The sequence below is a fragment of the Podarcis tiliguerta genome (assembly GCF_965153285.1).
Source record: "Podarcis tiliguerta genome assembly, chromosome: 2".
Classification (NCBI taxonomy): Eukaryota; Metazoa; Chordata; class Lepidosauria; order Squamata; family Lacertidae; genus Podarcis; species Podarcis tiliguerta.
Genome location: NC_139535.1, coordinates 9,549,904 through 9,574,092, shown reverse-complemented (window position 1 = coordinate 9,574,092; position 24,189 = coordinate 9,549,904). Strand labels below are relative to the sequence as shown.

The following is a 24,189-nucleotide window of genomic DNA, read 5'->3' as shown; positions in this document are numbered from 1 at the left end:
GAGAATATTCTTGCAAGAAGATCAAACCTCTCCATTCTGAAGGAAACCAGCCCTGAGTGCTCACTGGAAGGACAGATCCTGAAGTTGAGGCTCCAATACTGTACTTTGGCCACCTCATGAGAAGAGAAGACTCCCTGGAAAAGACCCTGATGTTGGGAAAGATGGAGGGCACAAGGAGAAGGGGACGACAGAGGGCGAGATGGTTGGATAGTGTTCTCGAAGCTACCAGCATGAGTTTGACTAAACTGCGGGAGGCAGTGGAAGACAGGAGTGCCTGGCAGTGGCGTAGCGTGGGTTGTCAGCACCCGGGGCAAGGCAAGTAATTTGCACCCCCTAGCCCATGGATTTGCGCCCCCTAACCCTAACCCCCAGATGTTGCGCCCGGTGCGGCCGGCTCCCTCTGCACCCCCCACGCTACGCCACTGGTGCCTGGCGTGCTCTGGTCCAGGGGTCACGAAGAGTCGGACACAACTAAACAACTAAACAACAACAACCAGAAACTTTACCTCTTTGCAGCTACCCAACAATTCATTTAGCCAATCTACCTATTTGATTGTATTCCTTATTATGGCTCATTTATTACTGCACCTTTCCTCCAAGGAGCTCAAGGCGTGGGGGTACAGAGCTCTTCTCCAAACCACAACAACCCTGCGAGGTAGCTTGGGCGGAGAGGCTGCAACTTCTCAGTTTAAAATCTGGACCGCGCATCTTGGCCTGGGCTGAGCCTTCCCCGCGGCCAGCAGAGGGCTGTCTAAAATCCTCGCCAGGCGAGGGAGCTGGTCGCTTGCTTGCTTCTCCCTCCGTCTCTGATTTCGGCTGAGATGAACGCGGCTTTTCCCAGAACTTTGTTTTGAAGCGGCATCCGGCATCCGCGCCCACCGGCCCGGCAGCCCCCCTTCCCGGCACCCGGGCAATTGAGGAGCGAGGCGCGGCGGCGGCGGCGGCGGCGGCATCTTCTCCCCATCAGCAACTGGGAGCCCACGGAGGAAGGACCCGGGGGCTGAATTTCCCCGCTGCGACAGAAAGGCGTTGAAAAAGTCTGGGAAGGGTAAGTGCGAAGGGGGGAAAAGCAAAGATCTGAAGATCTGTTTTGTTATGCTGAACGGGCAGAGCGTGGTGCTCACTCACCGCAGCCTATTGTTTAGTTCAGCTTGCAATGCAGTCCTTTGCATTTTTACCCAGACGTAAATCCTACCGAGTTCAATAGGACGTACTTTCTGGTATGTGCCCGATCATTCTTGCAGCTTATCATCATCAACAACAACAATAATAATGTCTTTTCCCCTGGCAAATCTAAGGTGGCTTACAGCTAAAATAGAAAGAGCTAAAAAGATTGGGGGGGGGGGGAGGAAACAAGCATTTGAAAGCAATTAATCACTAACAGAATATCTTTCTATCTCTCTATCTGATCTATTAAAACATACCCATCATTGAAATAAAAACATCACAGCACCAACCCTTTCCTTAAAATAAGTCAGTTTCCCTGAAAGCCTGCTGGAACAAGAGAGGCCGTCTAATTTTAAGAGGCTTAATCCAAAATGAAAAGACTCTGCGGCTTACGAAACACCCCAAAAGTAATAAAAACATTTAGTAATCCTGCTGTTCTCCTTCGAGGAAAAAGGAAGTTCTGCGAACATTTTTTCACAATAACTGAATTTTGATTTTAAACCTAAATGGCACAAGCTTTCTGTCTTTCCTGGAGAGAAACCGGCTAATAATACTCCCCCCCCCCCCACCCCTGTTGAGGATGCTGTTCAAATATTAAACTATTACTGTACTATCCATTGTAAAAGTTGCTTCATGTCACTCAGCCTTTAGGATTCACAGCAGAAACCTATGCATGCTTACTCAGAGGTCAGCCTCACTATGTTCATTTGGGCTTACTCACAGGTAAGTGTTCATAGGATTGAAGATGGAGCTGCCTTCCCAGGCTCAGGGTCTCCGTAAAATTAATCTCAAGACTGGGCATTGGATACAACTTATCTTTGTGTGCACATATGTTGATATGTACATACTGCAAGGCATCATGCAATTAATTATCAAATTGTTAGCTAGCACTTTCTCTTATTTATGTATTTATTGGGTTTAAATTTCATTTATTTATTTGAAGCGTGTGAACAAATTATCCTACTCGTAAGCAAAAATTTAAAAAATAAAAATAAAAAAAGCTTCTCCAGCAGCTTGCAAATAGAAATTAAGTCAGCTTACAAATTAAGTCATCTTACAAATCCAACAGACATGACACAAAAGGAAAAACAGGACTGGGAGGGAAGAGGAAAAACACAACTCAGACACTAGGTCTTAGTTATGGAGTTGTTGCAATGGCCAGCTGGAATGGAGGAATTGGTGGGGAGGAGCCAAAACTTGTCAAGTCTTTCAGCAGAGCCAGTGGGGAAACAGAATTCATAAGAATTGAAATTAGGGTTCTTTTTCTTTCTTTCTTTCTTTCTTTCTTTCTGCCTGTAAGGCTTATGGCTAGGGCTGGTGAGAGTTGTTATTTGACAACACATGGAAGGCACCACGTTGGGTACTCCTTCCATAAGTGCCAACTCCCTTGGGCCCTGTGTGCCCAAGCACCCACAAAATTCCCCATGAAGGGGCTGGGCACCCACAAATTTCAGTGGCAGGGCCATGCACACTGCATGGCACCCACAGTTGGGGGGCCAAGCTGGCGCTCCCGAGCCCTAGTCTGGAATCATTTAGGTTTTAGATGTCGTTTTTGCTGTTTTTTTAAGATATGTGTTATTTATTGTTTTAAGTTGCTTTGAGTTACTTCAGTAAACCCCCCTCCCCACAAAACTACTGTAATAAGTTTAATCAATAACAATATAAAGGGGTACAGGCTTTACTTCAGTGGCAAACTACACAATTTTCATGCAAAATGTCCCAGGGATCTGCCTGTAGGGTAGGAATTTTCCCCTGCCTGAAAGCTTGGAGTGCAGGCAGACCACACCGATAATTGCTTTATCAAGCTTTGTTTTTCAATTCCTTCTCTGTTCTTCTTTCTTCCGGACAGGCGGCGGAGGCATCTGGTCCATATTTCTCCCCAGAGATCCTGTTGACTTTTGCAGCAAGATGGAAGGTGATGCAACTTGGGTAAGAGAGCATTAAAATGAGCAGGCAACAAATTTATTTATTTATCTACCTATTTATTATATCTCACTTTCCCCCCAAGCAGCTGCATACACAGTTCTTCCCCTGTCACCCGCTATTTAATCCCCACGGCGACCCTGTGAGGTATGTTTTGGCTGAGAGGCAGTGACGGGCTCAGTGGCGTGGCAAGGCAAGTAATTTGCGCCCCCTAACCCGTGGATTTGCGCCCCCTAACCCTAACCCCCAGATGTTGCAGCCGGCCCCCCCTGCACCCCCACGCTACGCCACTGGACGGGCTCAAGATCACCCAGTGAGCTGTGCGGGGATTTGAATTCTGGTCTCTCAGGTCCTAGTCCAACATTCTAACCCGGCATTTCTCAGCCTTGGGTCCCACAATGCTGTTGGACTACAACTTCCATCATTCCTAGCCAGCATGGCTATACAGTGGTACCTCTGGTTACATACGCTTCAGGTTACAGACTCTACTAACTCAGAAATATTACCTCGGGTTAAGAACTTTTCTTCAGGATGAGAACAGAAATCGTGCTCTGGCAGCGCGACGGCGGCAGGAGGCCCCATTAGCTAAAGTGGTGCTTCAGGTTAAGAACAGTTTCAGGTTAAGAACGGACCTCCAGAATGAATTAAGTTCTTAACCCGAGGTACCACTGTACAAATGTAGGGGATATAATAAATGTATAAAAGATGGCATATAAATGTAACAAATAAATTAAAAAAAAGAATCCTGGGAAGTGCAGTTTACCCCTAACAGAGCTACAATTCCCAGCACCCTCTTAACAAGCTAAAGTTCCCAGGATCCTTTGGGGGGAATCATGCACTTTAAATGTGTGGTTGCGGCCTGAGAATTCCAGTTTTATTCTGCCTGTCAACAAATGACCAGGGAGGCGGGAAGCCTCAGCCAGCTGCTCCTGCTGATGCAACCCTTGCATGTCTCAGAGGCGAAGGTTAAAACACTTGTTTTTGTCCGTTCAAGAAGTAAGGATTGAGGAAAGCGCAGCTGGCACATGGTTTTTCTGCCTCTCAAGGAAAGGAGGCACCTCCTTTTGATCCACCTCTTTCAGACAGAAAGGATCAGTCTCGCGGCTGAGAGGAAGCCAGGCTGAGCAAGGAAGTGAGTTGCAGGAGGAGTTACCTATTAATATTAGTATTATTATTAATTAAATTTGTATGCCGCTCTTTATCCAAAGATCACATAAAAGTCCACATAAAAATAAAAAATGAGAACACAAAATCCTAATAAAACAAACGCAAACCAATTACCGCCCTCCCACAAACACATTTAAGAGCCATAGAAGAGCAGTTCCCAATTAGCTAAGGACTGTGGGCCTCCTCATGGACCCCCTACTTTCGAAAATTTAGATATCTCTGGTAGTTTTTGTTATGGGAAACACTGGCCTGCGAGAGCCCCAATTGGAGAACAGCCTTTACCAAAGGTGTCATGGGCTTTGAAGACACTTGAACTCAGGACGAAAGGGAGAAACGTGCTAAGAAGAAGGCATGTTTGGCAAACCCTCACCGTGATCAACTCCCACCTGGAAACCTATGTCCCCACTGTGGAAAACCGTTTGGGTCCAGAATTGGCCTCCACAGTCACTTACGGACTCACTGTTAAGACCGTATTCATGGAAGACAATCTTACTTGACTACAAGTGATCGCCAGAGAAGAAGAAAAATGGATGTTTTTGGGAAACCCACTAGCGGGGCACAGAGAAATAGCCCTTTCCCCCCACAGCACAGTGGCATACTGACACTTTAAAGAAGAAGAGGCTAAATATTCTCTCATTTGCTAAGGCGATTCTTCTAGAATCCATTGCAAATATCCAAAAGTATTTTCAGCTTCCTAGTAGAATTTGAGAGCTGCTCAATGAGCTGCTTTGAGCGCTTGCTTCTGTTTACATGGACCTCTCCCTGCCAAGCTCCACAATATATTGTTTGTGGTCCTTGGAATTAAAAAACAAACAGATTTTAAGGAAACTGTGTGCCCTAGTTTGGATTATCTGTGTTATTTCATATGAAAACCATTACTCCCTTCTTTCAGCTATCTCTTGAAGACTTTCCTATTTAGGCTGCCCTTTGCGAGATAAATTTTCTTTGTAATCCAATCAGTTATGTTGATGCTTTAATGATGATGACTTTTGTGGATATATTTGTTGATTTTGTTTTTATATTTTGCATTCTGCCTTGTTATTACATTTCTTATGAAAGTGTAGCTTGCAAATCGGTAAATAAATAAACAAAACTTAATTTTTGAAAAAACCCTATACTTCTATTGGGATATATGTGGGAATGTTCCTTAATTAAAATTATCATTGCCTCCCCCCCTCCGCCCCCGGACCTTTAGGTGCTGCAGGACAACGTGAATGACAAGAGAGAAGAAATCAAAGCACAACGTCGAAGAAAAAGTGAGGATTTGCTGGTAAGCATATGAGGATGAAAATTTTAAAACTGATGCCCAGAAATTTGCTAATCCCTTTGCCTGAATCCAGTTTGGAGGGAGCGAGCTGAAAGGTGCTGAAAATTGGGCAAAGGGGAGGCAGATTATTACTTCCATGGTGACTTCTTAACTGCCATATACTTTTCTGCCACTGCTGTGGCCTAGTTCAGCGCCCCTCAGAATTGACACTGTCCTGGCATGGCGTCATTCCAGGGCATTTGGAGCATGTGGTGGAAAAACAGAGGGTGCCGGGTTGATGTTGAGCAAGCAAAACAGTTGCAACAGCTTGCCAGAATACAGTTCCCATGATACCTGGCTGTTGCCCAGGCTTGGTGGGACTTGTAGTTTGGCACTTGCAGAAGGTGTTAGGGTTTCCCCACTCTCAAATTAAGGGATTGTGTTTGTATGTGTTTTACGGATGAGATTTTTGTGTCCTCTCCAAGCCTGGGGTTTTATATCAGTGAGATGGGATCCTGAAGTCTTCTTTTTCTTTGGCAATCACTCGTAACCGAGTAAGATTGTCTTCCATGAGCATGGTCTTAATGGTGTGTCTGTAAGTGAATGTGGAGGCCAGTTCTGGATCCACACGTTCTTCCACAGTGGGGACATAGGTTTCCAGGCAGGAGTTGATCACGGTGAGGGTTTGCCAAACATGCCTTCCTCTTAGTACGTTTCTCCCTTTCGTCCTGAGTTTGAGCCTCTTCAGAGCCCATGAAACCTTTGGTAAAGGCTGTTCTCCAATTGGAGTGCTCGCAGGCCAGTGTTTCCCAGTTGTTGGCGTTTATCATACTTTTTTTTTTTTTTTGCCTTGAGAGCATCTTTAAACCTCTTTAGTTGTCCACTGGCATTTCACTTTTTAAGTTCAGAATAGAGTACAGGCATGAGGAAACCTCCACTTCCATACATCACTACTGGTCCAGCTCTCACTTCCATACATCACTACTGGAAGTGAGAGCTGGACCATAAAGAAGGCTGATCGGCGAAGAATTGACGCTTTTGAACTATGGTGCTGGAGGAGACTCTTGAGAGTCCCATGGACTGCAAGAAGATCAAACGCATCTGTCAGGGGTTCAGGAGCAGAGGCACAGGAGAGGGAGGAAATGGAGAGCGAAGGGGAGGAGTCCGAAGGAAATGTCAGCGATGACAGCGATCCGAGGTCTCTGAGTCTGTCCAGTGAATCAGAGGATTCACAAAAAGGGGCTCCCATGGTCAGGGCAAGGGGAGTACCCAGGGGGGCACTTCAGGGAGAAGGGGCCAGAGGGGACTCAGAGAGCAGCAGCTGGAAATCTGGACCAGCGTCCACACCAGAGGGAAGTAGGGGGGAGGAGTCCCAGGCATCGGGATCAGGCGGCGCGCTACCAGCGGGAGAACATGAGGCAGGATTGACCACGCCTCCGTCAGGGAGCGAGGAAACGGTTAAGAGGAAGGTTAAACGCGCGCGCGCGCCAAGTTCAAATGTACAGGAAGGCGGCACAGTTGGCAGCCCGGGTAGGGAGCCAAGTCCTAAAGCCCGCCGAAGAGAGCGGGAGGAGTCAGGAGGGTCAACGTCTGCGTCAGAGGAGTCCAGGAGGGAGGAGATCCCGGGGGGCAGCAGGACCCAGAGGAGAAAGGAGAGAAGGGAGAGGTGGAGTAAGATTAGAGTCTTAAACTGGTGTACAGGGGGCGGAGATTCAGACGGAGCTTCGCCGGTCTAGACTCTAGACGTAGAGCTGGGGCGCTGAGGCTTGGAAATGGAAACTATTCTTCAATAAAGACTTTGATACTTTACTACCGGCTAGCGTTGGTCCTTTGTGAGCTGGGACCAGGAGCCAGCTCTGACAGCATCCATTCTTAAGGAAATCAGCCCTGAGTGCTCACTGGAAGGACAGATCCTGAAGCTGAGGCTCCAATACTTTGGCCACCTCATGAGAAGAGAAGACTCCCTGGAAAAGACCCTGATGTTGGGAAAGATGGAGGGCACAAGGAGAAGGGGACGACAGAGGACGAGATGGTTAGACAGTGTTCTCGAAGCTACAAACATGAGTCTGACCAAACTGCGGCGAGGCAGTGGAAGACAGGAGTGCCTGGCGTGCTCTGGTCCAGGGGGTCACGAAGAGGCGGACACGACTGAACGACTAAACAACAACAACATGAGGAAACCTCAGTGCTGTGGGTGGGGAATAATGCTGTCTCCCAGGTGTCTCAGGCCTGTGGCTACATCCATTTAGGGCTCTGTTTTGCCCCTTCCTCTTGCTAATTTTGTGTGGCTGGAATTTGCCCTTGAGCCCTAATGGAGGATGGAGAGGCCTGGAAGGCTTAACACTGGTATGCGGAGCCCCTCCTCACAATCACTGAAGTGGTCAAACCAGTCTCTTTGTGTTAAACCAGTCTCTTTGTTAAGTTAATGGCCTTAGGGAAGCCTTGAACAGCATTTTTTGTTAAAGGGGATTAAAGAATTGGCCTGGTACAGGTGCGTTGCCATAGAAACGGCTAGCCTCGTATGCTTTTCAGGAGGAGTGCACAGGCCTTCCCTCCTGCACCACACCTGGCTAGAGGGTAGGAGAACAATAGGGGATGAGCCAGGAAACCTAATGCAGTGTGTGGAGGGGTGTGTGTGACATCTTTTGTGGAGCTAATGTCATGAGCCCTTCCATCGTATGCTCCACCTGCGTGTGTAAATAAAACCATATAACACAAAGGCTGCATACACACCATACATTTAAAGCCCACGTCTGCTCCCAAAGAATCCTGGGAACTGTAGTTTGCCCCACACGGATCTGACTTTCCCAGCACCCTTAACAAGCTACAGTTTCTAGGGTTGTTTGTTTGGGGAAGGGCGTGGAGAATGTGCTTTAAAAGTGTGGTGTGCACGTAGCCGAAGACACCACAGTTTCCAATGGCCTTCGTTCCAAGGAAACTGATCCGAGGGATGCCGTGGTACCCCTTAAACCTCTCACCACTCAGAGATTGGCCACACACAGCAAAAATGAGCCAACTGACTGTGCCGCTCACTCTGACACGCTCCCGCTGCGGGTGTTTGAAGCTAAGTACATGTGACATTGGCCACCATCTATAGGTATCTGGTAGCTACTGTGAGAAATACCTTTGTTATGGTGAGCTTTCCCTCAAACCAGCTTCTGTCCAGCTGCGGTTAAGCTGAGGTGTGCACAGTTCAGGCAGCCATTGAGCATGTGCAGGTGGCAGCTTCAGTGAACTGGATTTTAGGGCAGGGAAGCCTGAAATCAGGCAAGGGGCATCAGCTGAAGACATCCCCCAACCCCTCTGTGATGTGCACAGCAACTTTTCCCCTCACAGTGTTACAATTCTTAAGAGTTTCCTGTGAAAGGGGATTGATTGTTAAACCACTCTGAGAATTGTAGCCCAGTGAGAACAACTCTCAGCACCTTTAAACGACTTTGGCTCCTATAATTCTTTGTGGGAAGCCATGATGGTTTAAAGTGGTATCACAGTGCTTTCAAAGTATGGCGTGAGTATGGTCAAAGAACATCACATAGGAGGGGGCAATTTCCACCCTTTGTGGCAGCAGATTTCGGGGGGGGGTGACTTTTTGGACCTCTGTCAGGCTCATGGTCGCCATTTTGGATTTTTGAAACCCCAATTGGCCATTGCCAGCCTCATGTAATTTAGAATCACAGAAATTTAGAGTTGGAAGGAATCCCAAGGATCATCTAGTCAAACCGCCTACAGACACAGGAACTTCAAGAGGTTCAATGAATTTTAGCACTCTCCTCTGTTTTGCAGAAGTCCTCATTGAAGAACAAAAGGGGGAGGGGGTTCCCTTTCTTTTGATCCTGGAAAAAAATTCATAAAGTTAAAATATTACCCCCTCCCCTCAGTAAGGCTGGGCTAAGCTTTCGGTGGTTTGCTTGCTTGACTAATCTGTGGAACAGGAGTTGCCAACTTTTCTGGGCCAGTGGGCACATTTGGGGTTTTGAGAAGGTGCTGGAGGTGCCTGTCACAAAATGGCTGCTGCATGACACAAAATGGCCAACACATCTAAAAGAACAGGGGGGAAAAGACAGGAACACAAAATGGCATGGCATTTCTTCTCCCCATCCCACAAATTATTGGGAAAAAGAGAGGAACCTATAGCAGCTAAGGTTGTTGCTGCTCACAGGGACTTCTTTACTCAAAACCAGGAAGAGAGTGTCCAAGTCTTGGCAACCATTGGAGCAGGGTCACATTTAAGGGAGTGTGTTCAATGTAGTGGAGGCCAAGCCAGTGAAGCACAAACTGAGCAGTATTGTGGGTTTTTGAGAGGATATTTAGGTGCTTTAGGTGGTGTTAGTGAGCACACTGATAGCCCCAAATTGGTCAACCCCAATAGGGAGAGTGTGACGCCACAATGCTGTTTCCCCTATGAATTGCAGAGGGAGACAGAAGCTGAGAGGAAGAACATAATCCGGGAGTGGGAAGAGCTGCGAAGGTTTGTCGAAGACCAAGAAAAACTCGTGTTGAGGAGGCTGCAAAAGCTGGACAATGACATTGTTAGGAGGAGAGATGAGAGAGTTTTGGAAGGTTCTGAGCAAGCAACATTTCATGAAAGCAGAGAAAGCAACCAGAATCCACTTGTGAAGGTGGGGAATCCCTGTCTTATTTATCATCATTACATTTGTATCCTGCCTTTCCTCCAAGGAGCTCCAGTCAAGGTGGCACACGTGGTTCTCCCCTCGTTTTAGCCTCACAACAACCCTCCGATGTGGTTTAGGCTGAGAGATGGCAACTGGCTTTAGGTCACCCAACAAGCTTCATGGCCAATTGGGGATTGAGCTTTTGTCTCCCAGGCACCCTAACCACTATGCCACACTGTGCCGAGGAAAAGTCAAAAGTTTTAAACAGTGCAATTCTTTATGTGTCTTCTCAGATGCAAGCACCATTGAATTCAATGGGGCTTACACCCAAGTAAGTGAGCATAGGGTTGCAGCCATATTGGATTAATTGGCTCAGTGGTGACACCCCCCCCCTTTTCTCTCTCCCTCTATAGAAAAAATAATAGAGGATTTACTACTTGTTGCTGTGTACTTAATTACAACTGGAAGCCACGTATCTATTTATTTTAAAAAATAAATATTTTGTTTTATTGAAGTTTTTAGAAGATAGATGCAAACCAAAATAAGAGAATAAAAAAACCAGCTATGTTCATTTTTATGGGGAAAGTTACAGGAAGGGTTAACCAGAATGATACAGATGCCTGATTCATGTCTTCTCTCCCCTCTTTCTCTTTTTTCCTGCAGAGCATCAGAACAGCTGAAAGCAGGTATGTTTTGCCTAATATTTATCTTTCAATGTGTTAAAGTACTTTGTAACTGCCTTGGACAATGTTGTAAATAGAAGTGGAACTAGAACAGGGGGTGAGGTGTCTGTTTCCCTGAATTCCTTTATCATTATCAAAAGGTCCCATCCTTTGGGGATTTTGAGGAGGGGGTGGTTCACTGCAAAATATTTCTACAGCCAGTCCAGGAAGCACGGCTGCCTGTCAAAACAATTAGGATGCCCCAAGTGCTGGATCACATTTTATGGGGTCTCTGATTGGTTGGGATCACTGAAGAAGAATGAAGCAGGAAATAAATGACACCAAAACAGCCACAGGGAGACAAAATTGTATGGGAAAGCAGTATAGGAAAAATAGGGTTTAAGGGGTTTAGGGGTTTAGCTCCAGGAAGTTGCTAATTACAAGATGACAATAAATCAGGAGGGTAAGTGGGATCGATTATTCACTTACTATCTCTTCATCAGGAAGAATGGGGCATTTCCTGAGTTTGAAAGCGGTTTTCTAGAACTGGAACAGAGGATAAGGCATTTTTCAGAGAAGAGGATGATATTGCAAGAGGTGCTACTGGCATTTAAAGGTGAGGTCAGCCTGCTGGAGTCTGAATTAAAAGAGTTGATATCCACACAGGGTATTAATTCAAGAAAAGGATTATGAAATCTCATACCCTCCAACATTTCTTCGACGAAAATAGGGACGTCCCATTCCGTAATGATAATTTCACTATTTATACCTCACACATATTATTATGTTGCCCCAGCACCCTGGGCAGCTTCCAACATATATAAAAATATAATAAAACATTAAACATTTAAAAAACTTCCTATACAAGATTGCCTTTAGACAGCTCGGGGTTTGGATAGCTCCATACTCTCCAACATTTTTCCAATGAAAATAGGGACATCCTAAGGAAAAGTGGGACATTCAGAAACCAGCATGGCTTCTCTAAATCAGGGGTGTCCCTGGGAAATAGGGTCACATGGAGAGTATGAAATCTTCAGGTGGAATTCTGTCTTGAAATTCACGTTTTTGGCTTTTAAAGTAATTCTGAAGGGACGCGGGTGGCGCTGTGGGTAAAAGCCTCAGCACCTAGGGCTTGCCGATCGAAAAGTCGGCGGTTCGAATCCCCGCGGCGGGGTGCGCTCCCGTTGTTCGGTCCCAGCGCCTGCCAACCTAGCAGTTCGAAAGCACCCCCGGGTGGAAGTAGATAAATAGGGACCGCTTACTAGCGGGAAGGTAAACGGCGTTCCGTGTGCGGCTCTGGCTCGCCAGAGCAGCGATGTCATGCTGGCCACGTGACCTGGAAGTGTCTCCGGACAGCGCTGGCCCCTGGCCTCTTGAGTGAGATGGGCGCACAACCCTAGAGTCTGTCAAGACTGGCCCGTACGGGCAGGGGTACCTTTACCTTTAATTCTGCCTCTACTTTTGGATTTTTGCTGATTTTGCTCAAGAGATCATACTTTTTGACGTTTGCAGTTGTAGCCCTCAAATATTTTTGAGCAGGTGCATTTTGCTTTTGCTTGTACTGCATTGTGCATTTTGTGGGCTTATGGCTGCATAAACGGGGAACTGAATGTTTACAGATTTTTAAATGGGCCTTACTGAAAGGCTGTCACAGGATTCAGGATTACAGAAGGTCAGCATGAGAGGAATATAACATTTTGAGAATAGTATTCGTATTGCACCGTCTGTAAAGAACAATGACATTAATGTACAACAGACTGGATTAAGCAACATGGATTTGAGAGTAGGAGATCCCATTGAGTAGATGCACTCCAGTACTGCACATAGAAAAATTAGGCAGACTCATATATATGAGTCTCCCTGTACATATATGTCTCCCTGCTCTCCCCCTTTAAGGTTTTGGCAATAAGAAGCAATTCTCTAAGTGCCAATCTGTGGGACCCCAAGGTTTGCGGAAGTGTAAAGATGCCATTAGAAAAAGAGCCCTAAGGGGAAGACGGAATCTTCCAAAACAGCCCAATGAAAATAGAGCATGCTCAGTGGCCACTGAATGCTGACTGGCTGTTGGGGGAGGGGGAATGGAATGGAGTATCCTGAAAAAGGCCTAGCTGAAACTCGAAACAAGAGCAATCCACCCTGCAAAATTTTGTTGCAAGTTCCATTGGTAAGGACCAAAAATGGGGAAGGGATTATTATCTTTCCCGTTCTTTCTTTCCTCAGAGATTTTGCAGCTGGAGCTGGGGAACGATGCAGACCCATCTTTCTTATCTGGTAAGGCAGCGTGAATATCTCCAAATGGCCAAAGGCTTGTAGATTTAGACAGTACTAGGCTTGAAGGACCATCTAGTCTTGAGATGGTACAAGGCAGCTTTTTCAATTCCTGGGTGGATGTTAAGCCTCAGATTATAAATTTAGTAGCCTCAGAGCCAATCTATATATACAGTGGTACCTCGGGTTACATACGCTTCAGGTTTCGTATGCTTCAGGTTACAGACTCCGCTAACCCAGAAATAGTGCTTCAGGTTAAGAACTTTGCTTCAGGATGAGAACAGAAATCGTGCTCCGGCGGCAGCAGGAGGCCTCATTAGCTAAAGTGGTGCTTCAGGTTAAGAACAGTTTCAGGTTAAGAACGGACCTCCGGAACAAATTAAGTACTTAACTCGAGGTACCACTGTAGTTATGTATGCCAACAGTCTGCTATCAGTGTAAATAGCACCTTTCAGACTTCCATAATCAAACCTGATTCAATTCTGTCAACTGGAGGCTTAGGTAGCGTTAGCAGTTAGAAATGCCTTTTTAGCTACCGGGGCTGATTCGATAGTTGCGGCCATTCCTGGAGCAGGAAAGCTTTGCCACAGTAGTTCCAGCATTGGTTATTTCAGGACTGGATTACTGCAATGGGCTCTATGTGGGGCTTTCCTCACGCTTTAGCCAGAAGCTGCAGTTAGTGCAGGATGCTGCAGCACGATTGCTGACAGGATTGCCTTGTCACTTGCGCTCAGAGATCTGCCCTGGTTGCTGATTTGCTACTGAGCCAAGTTCAAGATGTTACTGTTAGCGTATAAAGCCCTTACCTACCTAGCCAGTAGGGACGCGGGTGGCGCTGTGGGTTAAACCACAGAGCTTAGGACTTGTTGATCAGAAGGTCGACGGTTCGAATCCCCGCAACGGGGTGAGCTCCCCTTGCTCGGTTCCTGCTCCTGCCCACCTAGCAGTTCGAAAGCACATCAAAGGGCAAGTAGATAAATAGGTACCGCTCTGGCGGGATGGTAAACGGCGTTTCCATGGGCTGCTCTGGTTCACCAGAATCGGCTTAGTCATGCTGGCCACATGACCCGGAAGCTCTACGCCAGCTCCCTCGGCCAATAAAGCGAGATGAGCGCCGCAACCCCAGAGTCGTCCGCGACTGGACCTAATGGTCAAGGATACCTTTACCTTTACTACCTAGCCAGTCTACCTACGAGATTGCATTATCCCACATGCACCAACTCAGCTGCTTCATTAGTGGGAATGGCACGAACAGAGGTGTCTCATAATACACATTCTGCATTTGTAACAGCTTGATTGTTTAGTGTGGCAAGCAACTGCTCTTTGGAACCTGCTGCCTATTGAGATCAAGCAGGTACCTTAACTGTACTCTTTTTGGTACCTGCTAAAACATTTCTGTTTAGACAAGTCTTCCCAGATGCTTAGAAGGTTGAGGTAATTTTAATCTGTTTTACTACTTTTAACTTTTGCGTGTTTTAAAATATGGCTGTGGATTTTTCCTCAATTTTATCTTTTTGTAAATGGCTTTGAGGTTGTTGGGTTGTTTTTTTTTTACAATCAAGCATTGTCTAAATTGTATGAAATAAATAAGATGAATAAATGTGGGCTGGTCTCTGCCCTCAAGGAGCCTCCAATAGAAAATCAGCGGTGGACAAAAGTACAGTGGGAGATGGAGAAATAAGGGTAGGAATGGATGAGTGCAAGCAATTGCTATTGAATGTACATTTTATTTTTAATCAAGCAGGATTCTGATTGCTTTAAATGGAGCAATCAAAAATAAAATCAGCCACTTTAGAACAATTATGCATAATGAAATTTGATTTTAAAATGACATCAAATTGCATCTGCCAAGGGTCAATGAATAAGGGGTTAAGCCAATGGCTTTGCATTGGCTTTTGATTGACTATTGAGGGGATTGATTATATTCTTAAAATTTGCTTTGAAGAGCATGTGGAACATCTTTCCGGGAACTGTGCTAGTTGCAAACAAAGGTGGTGGGAAATCACAAGCTGGAATGCTCCGTAATGTCAAAAAATCTCCCTGCACACAGAAAGTTAGTATCTCGGGGGAAAGGCTGGGGAAATGGTCACAGGGGACTGCACCTCCTTGGGGAGCTGCATTCCATAGGATTTCTTTTGATACTTGTTTCTGCTGTTTCATGAACTGGATTTCCTGCTGGTTGGGTTCTTCCTGCCCAATGGCAGCAGTGGGGAACCTCAGGCCCCAGAGACCAAACATGACTGTCCAGGCTTTGCTTTCCAGCCCTTGGAACTCTTACTAGCCATACCCCTGACCGGCCTGGCTTTGCAGCCTCCCTAGGAGTTCTTGCCTGGCTGGAATGTGCCCTTCAATGTTTCTTCTTTGCTCAGATGGAAGAAAGAGAGGGTTGTGTGTGTGTGGAAACCACATTGGTGTACAAAGGTTAAAAATTTCCTTTTATCGCTCCACTCACCTTTGCTTCTGGCCCTTGGGAGATTGCTCAGAAAAGGTTCCTAACCTCTCTGCCCCATGATATTTTAATTGTACTGTTTCACGTTGCTGTTTTAATGGGCTTCATTCTCCTCTGTCTGTGCAAGCTGCCTTGAGAGACCACTGAAGTGGGTGTATTGCTGAGTAGAGAAACAAATGAACAGACAATGATGCGCAAGAGACATCTGAAAAATCACCCTCTCTTTCCCCAGGGTGCCAAGGAAGGTCATCATTCTACTCCAGATTTCTACATCTTCACAGAAGATGTGGAGGAAAAATAGAGCTGGTTCAGGTAAAGGGATTTGCAAATATGTCTGGTCTCGTGTCCTGTTCTCAACCAGCTGAGTATGGGAAGCCGCCAAGCAGGACTTGAGCACAATAGCAGCTGGTGTTCAGAAATCTACTGCCTTTGACCATGGAAGCAGACAATCACCATCATAGCTAGTAGCCATTGATTGTCTTAACCTCCATGAATGGCAGCAGGGGAGAGACTAACAACAACAACAATTCTATTTAAGTATTTACACATACATACATACATACATACCCCGCCCATCTGGCTGGGTTTTCCCAGCAACTCTGGGCGGCTCCCAACATTATTAATAATGATTATTAAACAGCAATAAAACATCAAACATTAAAAACTTCCCTAAACAGGGCTGCCTTCAGATGTCTTCTAAAAGTCAGGTAGTTGTTTATTTCCTTGACATCTGATGGGAGGGCGTTCCACAGAGCAGGTGCCACTACCGAGAAGGCCCTCTGCCTGGTTCTCTGTAACCTCACTTCTCGCAATGAGGGAACTGCCAGAAGGCCCTCGGAGCTGGACCTCAGTGTCTGGGCAGAATGATGGGGGGGTGGAGATGCTCCTTCAGGTATACTGGGCCAAGGCCGTTTAGGGCTTTAAAGGTCAGCATCAACACTTTAAATTGTACTCGAAAATGTACTGGGAGCCAATGTATGCCTTTTTCAAGACCAGTGTTATGTGGTCTCGGCAGCCGCACCCAGTCACCAGTCTAGCTGCTGCATTCTGGATTAGTTGTAGTTTCCGGGTCACCTTCAAAGGTAGCCCCACATAGAGCGTGTTGCAGTAGTCCAAGCAGGAGATAACCAGAGCATGCACCACTCTTGTGAGACAGTTCACGGACAGGTAGGGTCTCAGCTTGCATACCAGATAGAGCTGGTACACAGCTGCCTTAGACACAGAATTGACCTGCGCCTCCATGGACAGCTGAGAGTCCAAAATGACTCCCAGGCTGCGCACATAGAGGACAAGGTGATCCCTTAAGTTACCTAGTTCTGAGCCATTAAGGTTTTATAAACCAATAGTTTATAAAATCGATGCTTTTGAATTATGGTGCTGGAGGAGAGACTTGAGAGTCCCATGGACTGCTAGAAAATCAAACCTCTCCATTCTGAAGGAAATCAGCCCTGAGTGCTCACTGGCAGGACAGATCCTGCAGCTGAGGCTCCAATACTTTGGCCACCTCATGAGAAGAGAAGACTAAACGACTAAACAACAACAACAAATCAATCGTATCACCTTGAACTTGGACCAGTAATGAAATGGCAGCTGGTGCAACCATGATATGATTGTGATACATAGTGTTCTGCTTGACCACAAGCTGAAAGGCCTCTGCATCTGTTCAGAGGTGGCCGTCTTCCTTGATGCTTCACATGTCATTGGAAGGAAGAGCATCATGTGTCAACAAGCAAGGCAGAAGTGGCCCTGTGTTCCTTCATCCTTGTTGACTGTTTTTTGTGTTTTAGGAGCCTGTGTCGTTCGAGGAGATAGCTGTGCATTTCACTGAGGGTGAATGGGCTCTCCTGGACCCCCCTCAGAGAGCCTTATACAGGGATGTCATGCAGGAAAACTATGAAAATGTGACCTCTTTGGGTAAGAATTTCTTTATCTTGTATTTTGAGTGTGGAGTGTGTGCATCATTGAATCCAGTTGATCCCCTCCTGGTGTTATGGGATTCAAGAAAGTTTGCATGGTTTTGTTTATTTACAAGTGCCTTCAGACCATACCTTGAGACCATGCTTATCTTTCCCAAATGTTTTTTCCCCCTCACTCTCTATTCACACAGCTGCTTCTTTGTCTAGCTGCAGCTTTGGTGCTGTTAAATTTTTAAAAAATCACCTTGGGAGTCTCAGCACTGTTTTGGTTCAAAAAAGTATCTTATAGTTTCTCGGTGCCACTGCATATAAATAACAAATGTGTGTATATACAAGAAAGAAGATTCCACCTAAACATTAGGAAGAACTTCCTGACAGTAAGAGCTGTTCGACAGTGGAATTTGCTGCCAAGGAGTGTGGTGGAGTCTCCCTCTTTGGAGGTCTTTAAGCAGAGGCTTGACAACCATATGTCAGGAGTGCTCTGATGGTGTTTCCTGCTTGGCAGGGGGTTGGACTCGATGGCCCTTGTGGTCTCTTCCAACTCTATGATTCTGTATCAGCCAACAACCATCTAATTTCGAAATCATTTTAGTTATTGACCTTAGAAAAAACTGACATGAATAGAGGAATTCATCCAATTTGGCCATGTGAAAGTGTCATAAAGCGAAATGATGCAGGAATAACAACTCAAGGCATGCTGTTAAATTTTATTAGGATGGTTCTGGAAAAAACCTTCAAGTTGAATTAACAACAGAGTTTTTCTTCTTTCTGATTTCACTTTTGCGCCCAGTTCTTTCCCTCACCAATTCGGATCGAAACTCCTGGGTGGAGGAAGGGGACGAGTTGATCTCCCTGAGTCTACACCCTCTGGGCTCTGAGAAGGGGAACAAACATGAAGTCACCAGAACAGGTGAGAGAAAAGGAAGTACAAGACAGACCAGCACTGGCAATGGCTACTGGCAGTGGTGGCTAGGATATGCCTCCAGCGTTTGTGACTGTATAATTCTGAATGCTAGGAGTTGCAACTAAGGAGAGTGCTTTCAGGTCCTGATTGTGAGCTTTCCATAGGCTAGCCGCTGAGAGAAACTATGGCAGAGTTGATGCCAGGAGAGAGCATTCCATAGACTAGGGGCTACTATAGAGAAGACCTGTTCTGTTGTCCTCATTCTCCAGACCCCTCTCTGAGTGGCACTCATCTGACTGTCTCAGGGTCCAGGCAGGTTCATATGTGGAACTGCTGCAGTCCTTCAGGTATTCACTGACCTGTCTTTTCTTTCTTTATTGCAGTGCAAGATGGGCAGGAGAAAAAGGAGGAGGAGAATCCAGCAGCGGAAAATGCTAAGGGAGATGAAAATCCTAAGAAAGGCAATGTAAGAAAGGCAAGGAAGAACGTAGCGCCAGGAAATCCTAAGGTGGTTGAAAAGTCTAAGGAATACATTCTTAGGAGGAAAAATCAAGTCCCTGGAAATTCTAATGAAATTGGGCAGTCTAAGAGAGATGTTCTGAGGAAAAATCAATTCCCCGGAAGTTCTAAGGAAACTGGACGTTCTAGAGGAGAAATTCTGAGGAAAAATCGAGTTCTCAGAAATTCTAAGGAAATTGACCATTCTAGGAAAGATATTCAAAGGAATAATCTAGTGCTGAGAAATTCTAAGGAAATTGTGGATTCTAGAGGGGATGTTCTGAGGGAGAATCTGGTGCCAGAAAATTCTAAGGAAATTGAGTGTTCCAGGGGAGACATTCCAAAGAAAAATCTAGTGCTGAGAAATGTTAAGGAAATTGGGAGTTCTAGGAGAGATGTTCTGAGGAAAAATCGAGTTCCCAGAAATTCTGAGGAAATTGACCGTTCTAGGAGAGACATTCAAAGGAAGAATCTAGTGCTGAGACATGTTAAGGAAATTGGGAGTTCTAGGAGAGATGTTTTGAGGAAAAATCGAGTTCCCAGAAATTCTGAGGAAATTGACCGTTCTAGGAGAGATATTCAAAGGAAGAATCTAGTGCTGAGAAATTCTAAGGAAATTGGGGATTCTAGGGAGGATGTTCTGAGGGAGAATCTGGTGCCAGAAATTTCTAAGGAAATTGAGTGTTCTAGGGGAGATGTTCTAAGGGAGAATCTATTTCCTGGAAATCCTAAGGAAATTGGGCATTCTATGGGAGACATTCCTAAGAATAATCTAGTGCTGAGAAATGCTAAGGAAATTGGGAATTCTAGGAGACATGTTCTGAGGAAAAACCAAGTTCCCAGAAATTCTAAGGAAATTGGACATTCTAGGAGAAACGTTCTGAGGAAAAATCAAGTCCCTGGAAATTCTAAGGAAATTGACCATTCTAGGAGAGATGTTCAAAGGAAGAATCTAGTGCTGAGAAATTCTAAGGAAATTGGGAATTCTAGGGGGGATATTCTGAGGGAGAATCTGGTGCCAGAAAATTCTAAGGAAATTGAGTGTTCTGGGGGAGATGTTCTAAGAGAGAATCTATTTCCAGGAAATCCTAAGGAAACTGGGCATTCTACAGGAGACATTCCAAATAAAAATCTAGTGCTGAGAAATGCTAAGGAAATTGGGAGTTCTAGGAGAGATGTTCTGAGGAAAAATCAAGTCCCCAGAAATTCTAAGGAAACTGGACGTTCTAGAGGAGAAGTTCTGAGGAAAAATCAATTCCCCGTAAATTCTAAGGAAACTGGGCATTCCAGAGGAGAAGTTCTGAGGAAAAATCGAGTTCGCAGAAATTCTAAGGAAATTGACCATTCTAGGAGAGATGTTCAAAGGAAGAATCTAATGCTGAGAAATTCTAAGGAAATTGGGGGTTCTAGGGAGGAAGTTCTGAGGGAGAATCTGGTGCCAGAAATTTCTAAGGAAATTGAGTGTTCTAGGGGAGATGTTCTAAGGGAGAATCTATTTCCTGGAAATCCTAAGGAAACTGGGCATTCTACAGGAGACATTCCAAATAAAAATCTAGTGCTGAGAAATGCTAAGGAAATTGGGAATTCTAGGAGAGATGTTCTGAGGAAAAATCGAGTCCCCAGAAATTCTAAGGAAACTGGACGTTCTAGAGTAGAAGTTCTGAGGAAAAATCGAGTTCCCAGAAATTCTGAGGAAATTGACCGTTCTAGGAGAGATATTCAAAGGAAGAATCTAGTGCTGAGAAATTCTAAAGAAATTGGGGATTCTAGGGAGGATGTTCTGAGGGAGAATCTGGTGCCAGAAAATTCTAAGGAAATTGAGTGTTCTAGGGGAGATGTTCTAAGGGAGAATCTATTTCCTGGAAATCCTAAGGAAACTGGGCATTCTACAGGAGACATTCCAAATAAAAATCTAGTGCTGAGAAATGCTAAGGAAATTGGGAATTCTAGGAGACATGTTCTGAGGAAAAACCAAGTTCCCAGAAATTCTAAGGAAACTGGACATTCTAAGGGAGATGTTCTGAGGGAGAATCTGGTGCCAGAAAATTCTAAAGAGGACACCTCTTTCAGAATGTGCAAAGAAAAAATATTCCAGGGGCATGATAGGAAAGATGCAACTTGTCATCAGCACAGATCAGAAAAGCAGCAGAAAGCTGCCCAAAAGACTAGCCAGGAGAAACCAATTCCTTCTCAGGATGACGGTGGGGACATTGGTCAAACCACTGCCCAGAAGGAGATCTGCAAGGACAGGAGGCAAAAAGCATGCCCTAAATGTGGGAAACTTTTTAGTCAGAGTATACTGCTTCTTAAGCATAAGAGAACCCACACGGGAATGAAGCCGTATCAGTGTTTGGACTGTGGAAAAATCTTCAGCCAGCGTTCCCACCTTAATATACATAGGAGAACTCACCGCAGAGAGAAACCATATGAATGCTTGGACTGTGGGAAAGCTTTCCATCGGAGCTCCCACCTTGCTTCACACCGGGGAATCCACACAGGAATCAAACCTTACAAATGTTCAAGTTGTGAGAAGAGCTTTCGTCGGGGGCCTGACCTCAGGAGGCACCAGAAAACCCACACAGGAGAGAAATTGCATAAATGTTTGCATTGTGGGAAAAGCTTTGGTCTGAGCTCTAGCCTTATTAAACATGAAAGAATCCACACAGGAGAAAGGCCATATAAATGTCCAGACTGCCCGAAAGGTTTCAGCCAGATGTCTCATCTTATTGTACACAAGAGGATCCACACGAAGGACAAACCATACAAATGCTCTGTCTGTGGCCATGGCTTTAGCCAGAAAGCACATCTCATTTCACATCAGAGAATCCACACGGGAGAGAAACCTTTTAAGTGCTCGGACTGTGGCAAAAGCTTTAAACTGAACTCAGCATGTATGAGCCACGAGAGGCGACACAGAAATAACTTGGATGCTCAGACTGCTGGGAAAGTTTATGTCGAGGCTACTGCTTCACTTGATGGATCGACAAGGAAGTCAAACCGTAGAAATGTTCAGAGAGTGGCCAAAGCTTAATTGTGCTTAAGGAAATCTACAGTGGTACCTCGGGATGCGAACAGGATCCGTTCTGGAGCCCCGTTCGCATCCTGAAGCAAATGCAACCTGCGTCTGTGCGGAGCGCGTTTCGCTGCTTCCGCGTATGCGCGTGACATCATTTTTACCATCAGCAGATGCACGTGTAGCAAAACCCAGAAGTAACACGCTCCATTACTTTCGTGTCACCACGGAGCGCAACCCAAAAATACTTAACTTGAGGGGGGCCACTAAGGGGCGCATTGGAAGATGGCCGACAATACCACCTCTCCGACCCACACGGGGTAATTAAGAGGCTGTTATGGGAGTAGGCAGCCTCCCTTGTTGCCCCAAGGAAATGGGGAACACTGCCCTTGCCTGCTGTGCCCATAAATCACCCCCTAATTCGAAAGAAGGGGGTGAGGGCCCTAGGCAGAATGCCCCCGTGTGGACCTCAGCTCTCCTGGACGCTGTCTCTGATCGCGCACTAGTTGCAGCATTTTGGAATAATTAATTACAAAAGAAGCAAATGCACATATTTCAAGTGAAGAAGGGGAGTGAAGTCTGCTAATTTAAGTGACCTCTGCGAAAGAAGACGACGGGTTGGAGAAACAGGAATATTTTACGATGAAGATACACCAAAGGCTGGTTATGTTGACAACAACGGGACTGAATGGGGGGGGGAACCTTTTTTACTTTCCTTCTATGTGATTTACAAGAACCCCTCCTCATTAGAATCGTCGGTTGAACTGACCCAAGCAGGATGATTAAGGTCTGTGTGGAGATAAACTTTAACCAAAACTATGCTTTATGGAGATCGAGAAGCAATAAGAGCTTTTGGGAATGGCGTAGCAATTAATTCGGAGTCGCCATCTTGCCAAAGGATTTATAGCCAGGAGGAAGAACGGACTTGTTTTCAGACTGCATAGTGAAAACAAGTGAATCTTCTCAGAGGTTTTGAGAAAGGAGACAGATTGGTGAAGATTAATGACGCTAAGACTGTTTTGATGTAGGGAAGTGATGTTATATGGAAAACGTCTGGATATGGCTACTGGATAAAAATAATAATATCCACGCAGGATTACAAACTGTTCTAACCAGAAAGGAAAAATATATGAAAATGACAACAAGAGATGTGGAAAAACAATAAGAAAGGACTGGATAGTACTGTGAACATCATAAGATTAGATTTGTGGACATTAAAACAGCAGTAAGAAGCAAGAAGTTGATTGGATCCCCTTCGGAACTTGAAATATGGGTACCCCCAACAAAAATTTAAAATTCGGCTGTGCAATTTGGAATTTATGTAATTTGGTTTGTTTTGATGTGATTGGTCGGTTAATAAAAAATTATTCTGACAAAAATACTTAACTTGAAGCACATTTATCCCGAGGTATGACTGTATTGTGAAAGGGAGATTACTTGGGTCCAGAGCAGATGTGCCATGGGAGAGTTGTGATGAAATCTCCTAGTTTCTTCTTTATCTTCTGCCCATTTATTTATTTATTTAAATTTGAACACACCTTTTCCATATAAACTGCTGCATTAATCGAAACATAATGTTACCGAAGTTTGGCTGGGCTATCTCTGTCCCAGAGGAAGCAGCCTGAACCGTCATGCAACGAAGCCACTTTGGTGTCCAAAGAAAAGGCTGGATTTAATAGCAACCACTCCCTGCCCTATACGGGACACGGGTGGCGCTGTGGTCTAAACCACAGAGCCTAGGGCTTGCCGATCAGAAGGTCGCGGCTCGAATCCTTGCAACGGGGTGAGCTCCCGTTGTTCGGTCCCAGCTCCTGCCAACCTAGCAGTTCGAAGGCACGTCCAAAAGTGCAAGTAGATAAATAGATACCGCTCCGGCAGGAAGGTAAAGTGTTTCTGTGCGCTGCTCTGGTTTTGCCAGAAGCGACTTAGTCATGCTGACCACATGACCCGGAAAAACTCTGTGGACAAACGTCGGCTCCCTTGGCCTGTAAAGCAAGTTGAGCACTGCAACCCCAGAGTTGTTCGTGACTGTACTTAGCTGTCAGGGGTCCCTTTACCCTTTACCTTTACCCCCTGTCCTAACTGCATATTTGAGACTGCAACCTTATCTAGAATAAGACCAGAGACACCTTCTGACGAAAGGTGGGCTTCACCAATCAACAATATTGCGACGGCAGGCGCTTTTAGGGCAAAATATGGGACAGGAGGGGGGAATTGGGGGCCCTAAAATTTACTTTGCTTGGTGCAGAAATGACTTCAAAACAATCCATTACAATTGCCCACAGTTTACAGTGCTTTATTCAATGGGGGAGGGGGTACCCAAAATGTGTGGTTCGAGAGTGTATTTAATATTGCCACATTGG

General features: G+C 45.5%; 1 protein-coding gene across 1 annotated transcript; it reads left to right on the top strand.

Moving 5' to 3' along the window:
* Positions 1 to 596: 596 nt before the first annotated feature.
* LOC310670086 (uncharacterized protein) lies at positions 597 to 18,836 on the top strand. The gene is made up of 10 exons (XM_083424668.1): positions 597 to 1,048; positions 3,017 to 3,096; positions 5,453 to 5,527; positions 9,916 to 10,122; positions 10,780 to 10,802; positions 11,282 to 11,394; positions 12,999 to 13,049; positions 15,728 to 15,807; positions 17,283 to 17,409; positions 18,202 to 18,836. Exons 2-10 carry the CDS (start codon positions 3,076 to 3,078, stop codon positions 18,438 to 18,440), a joined length of 936 nt encoding a protein of 311 aa, XP_083280794.1. The 5' UTR covers positions 597 to 1,048; positions 3,017 to 3,075; the 3' UTR covers positions 18,441 to 18,836.
* The last annotated feature ends 5,353 nt before the right edge of the window (positions 18,837 to 24,189 follow it).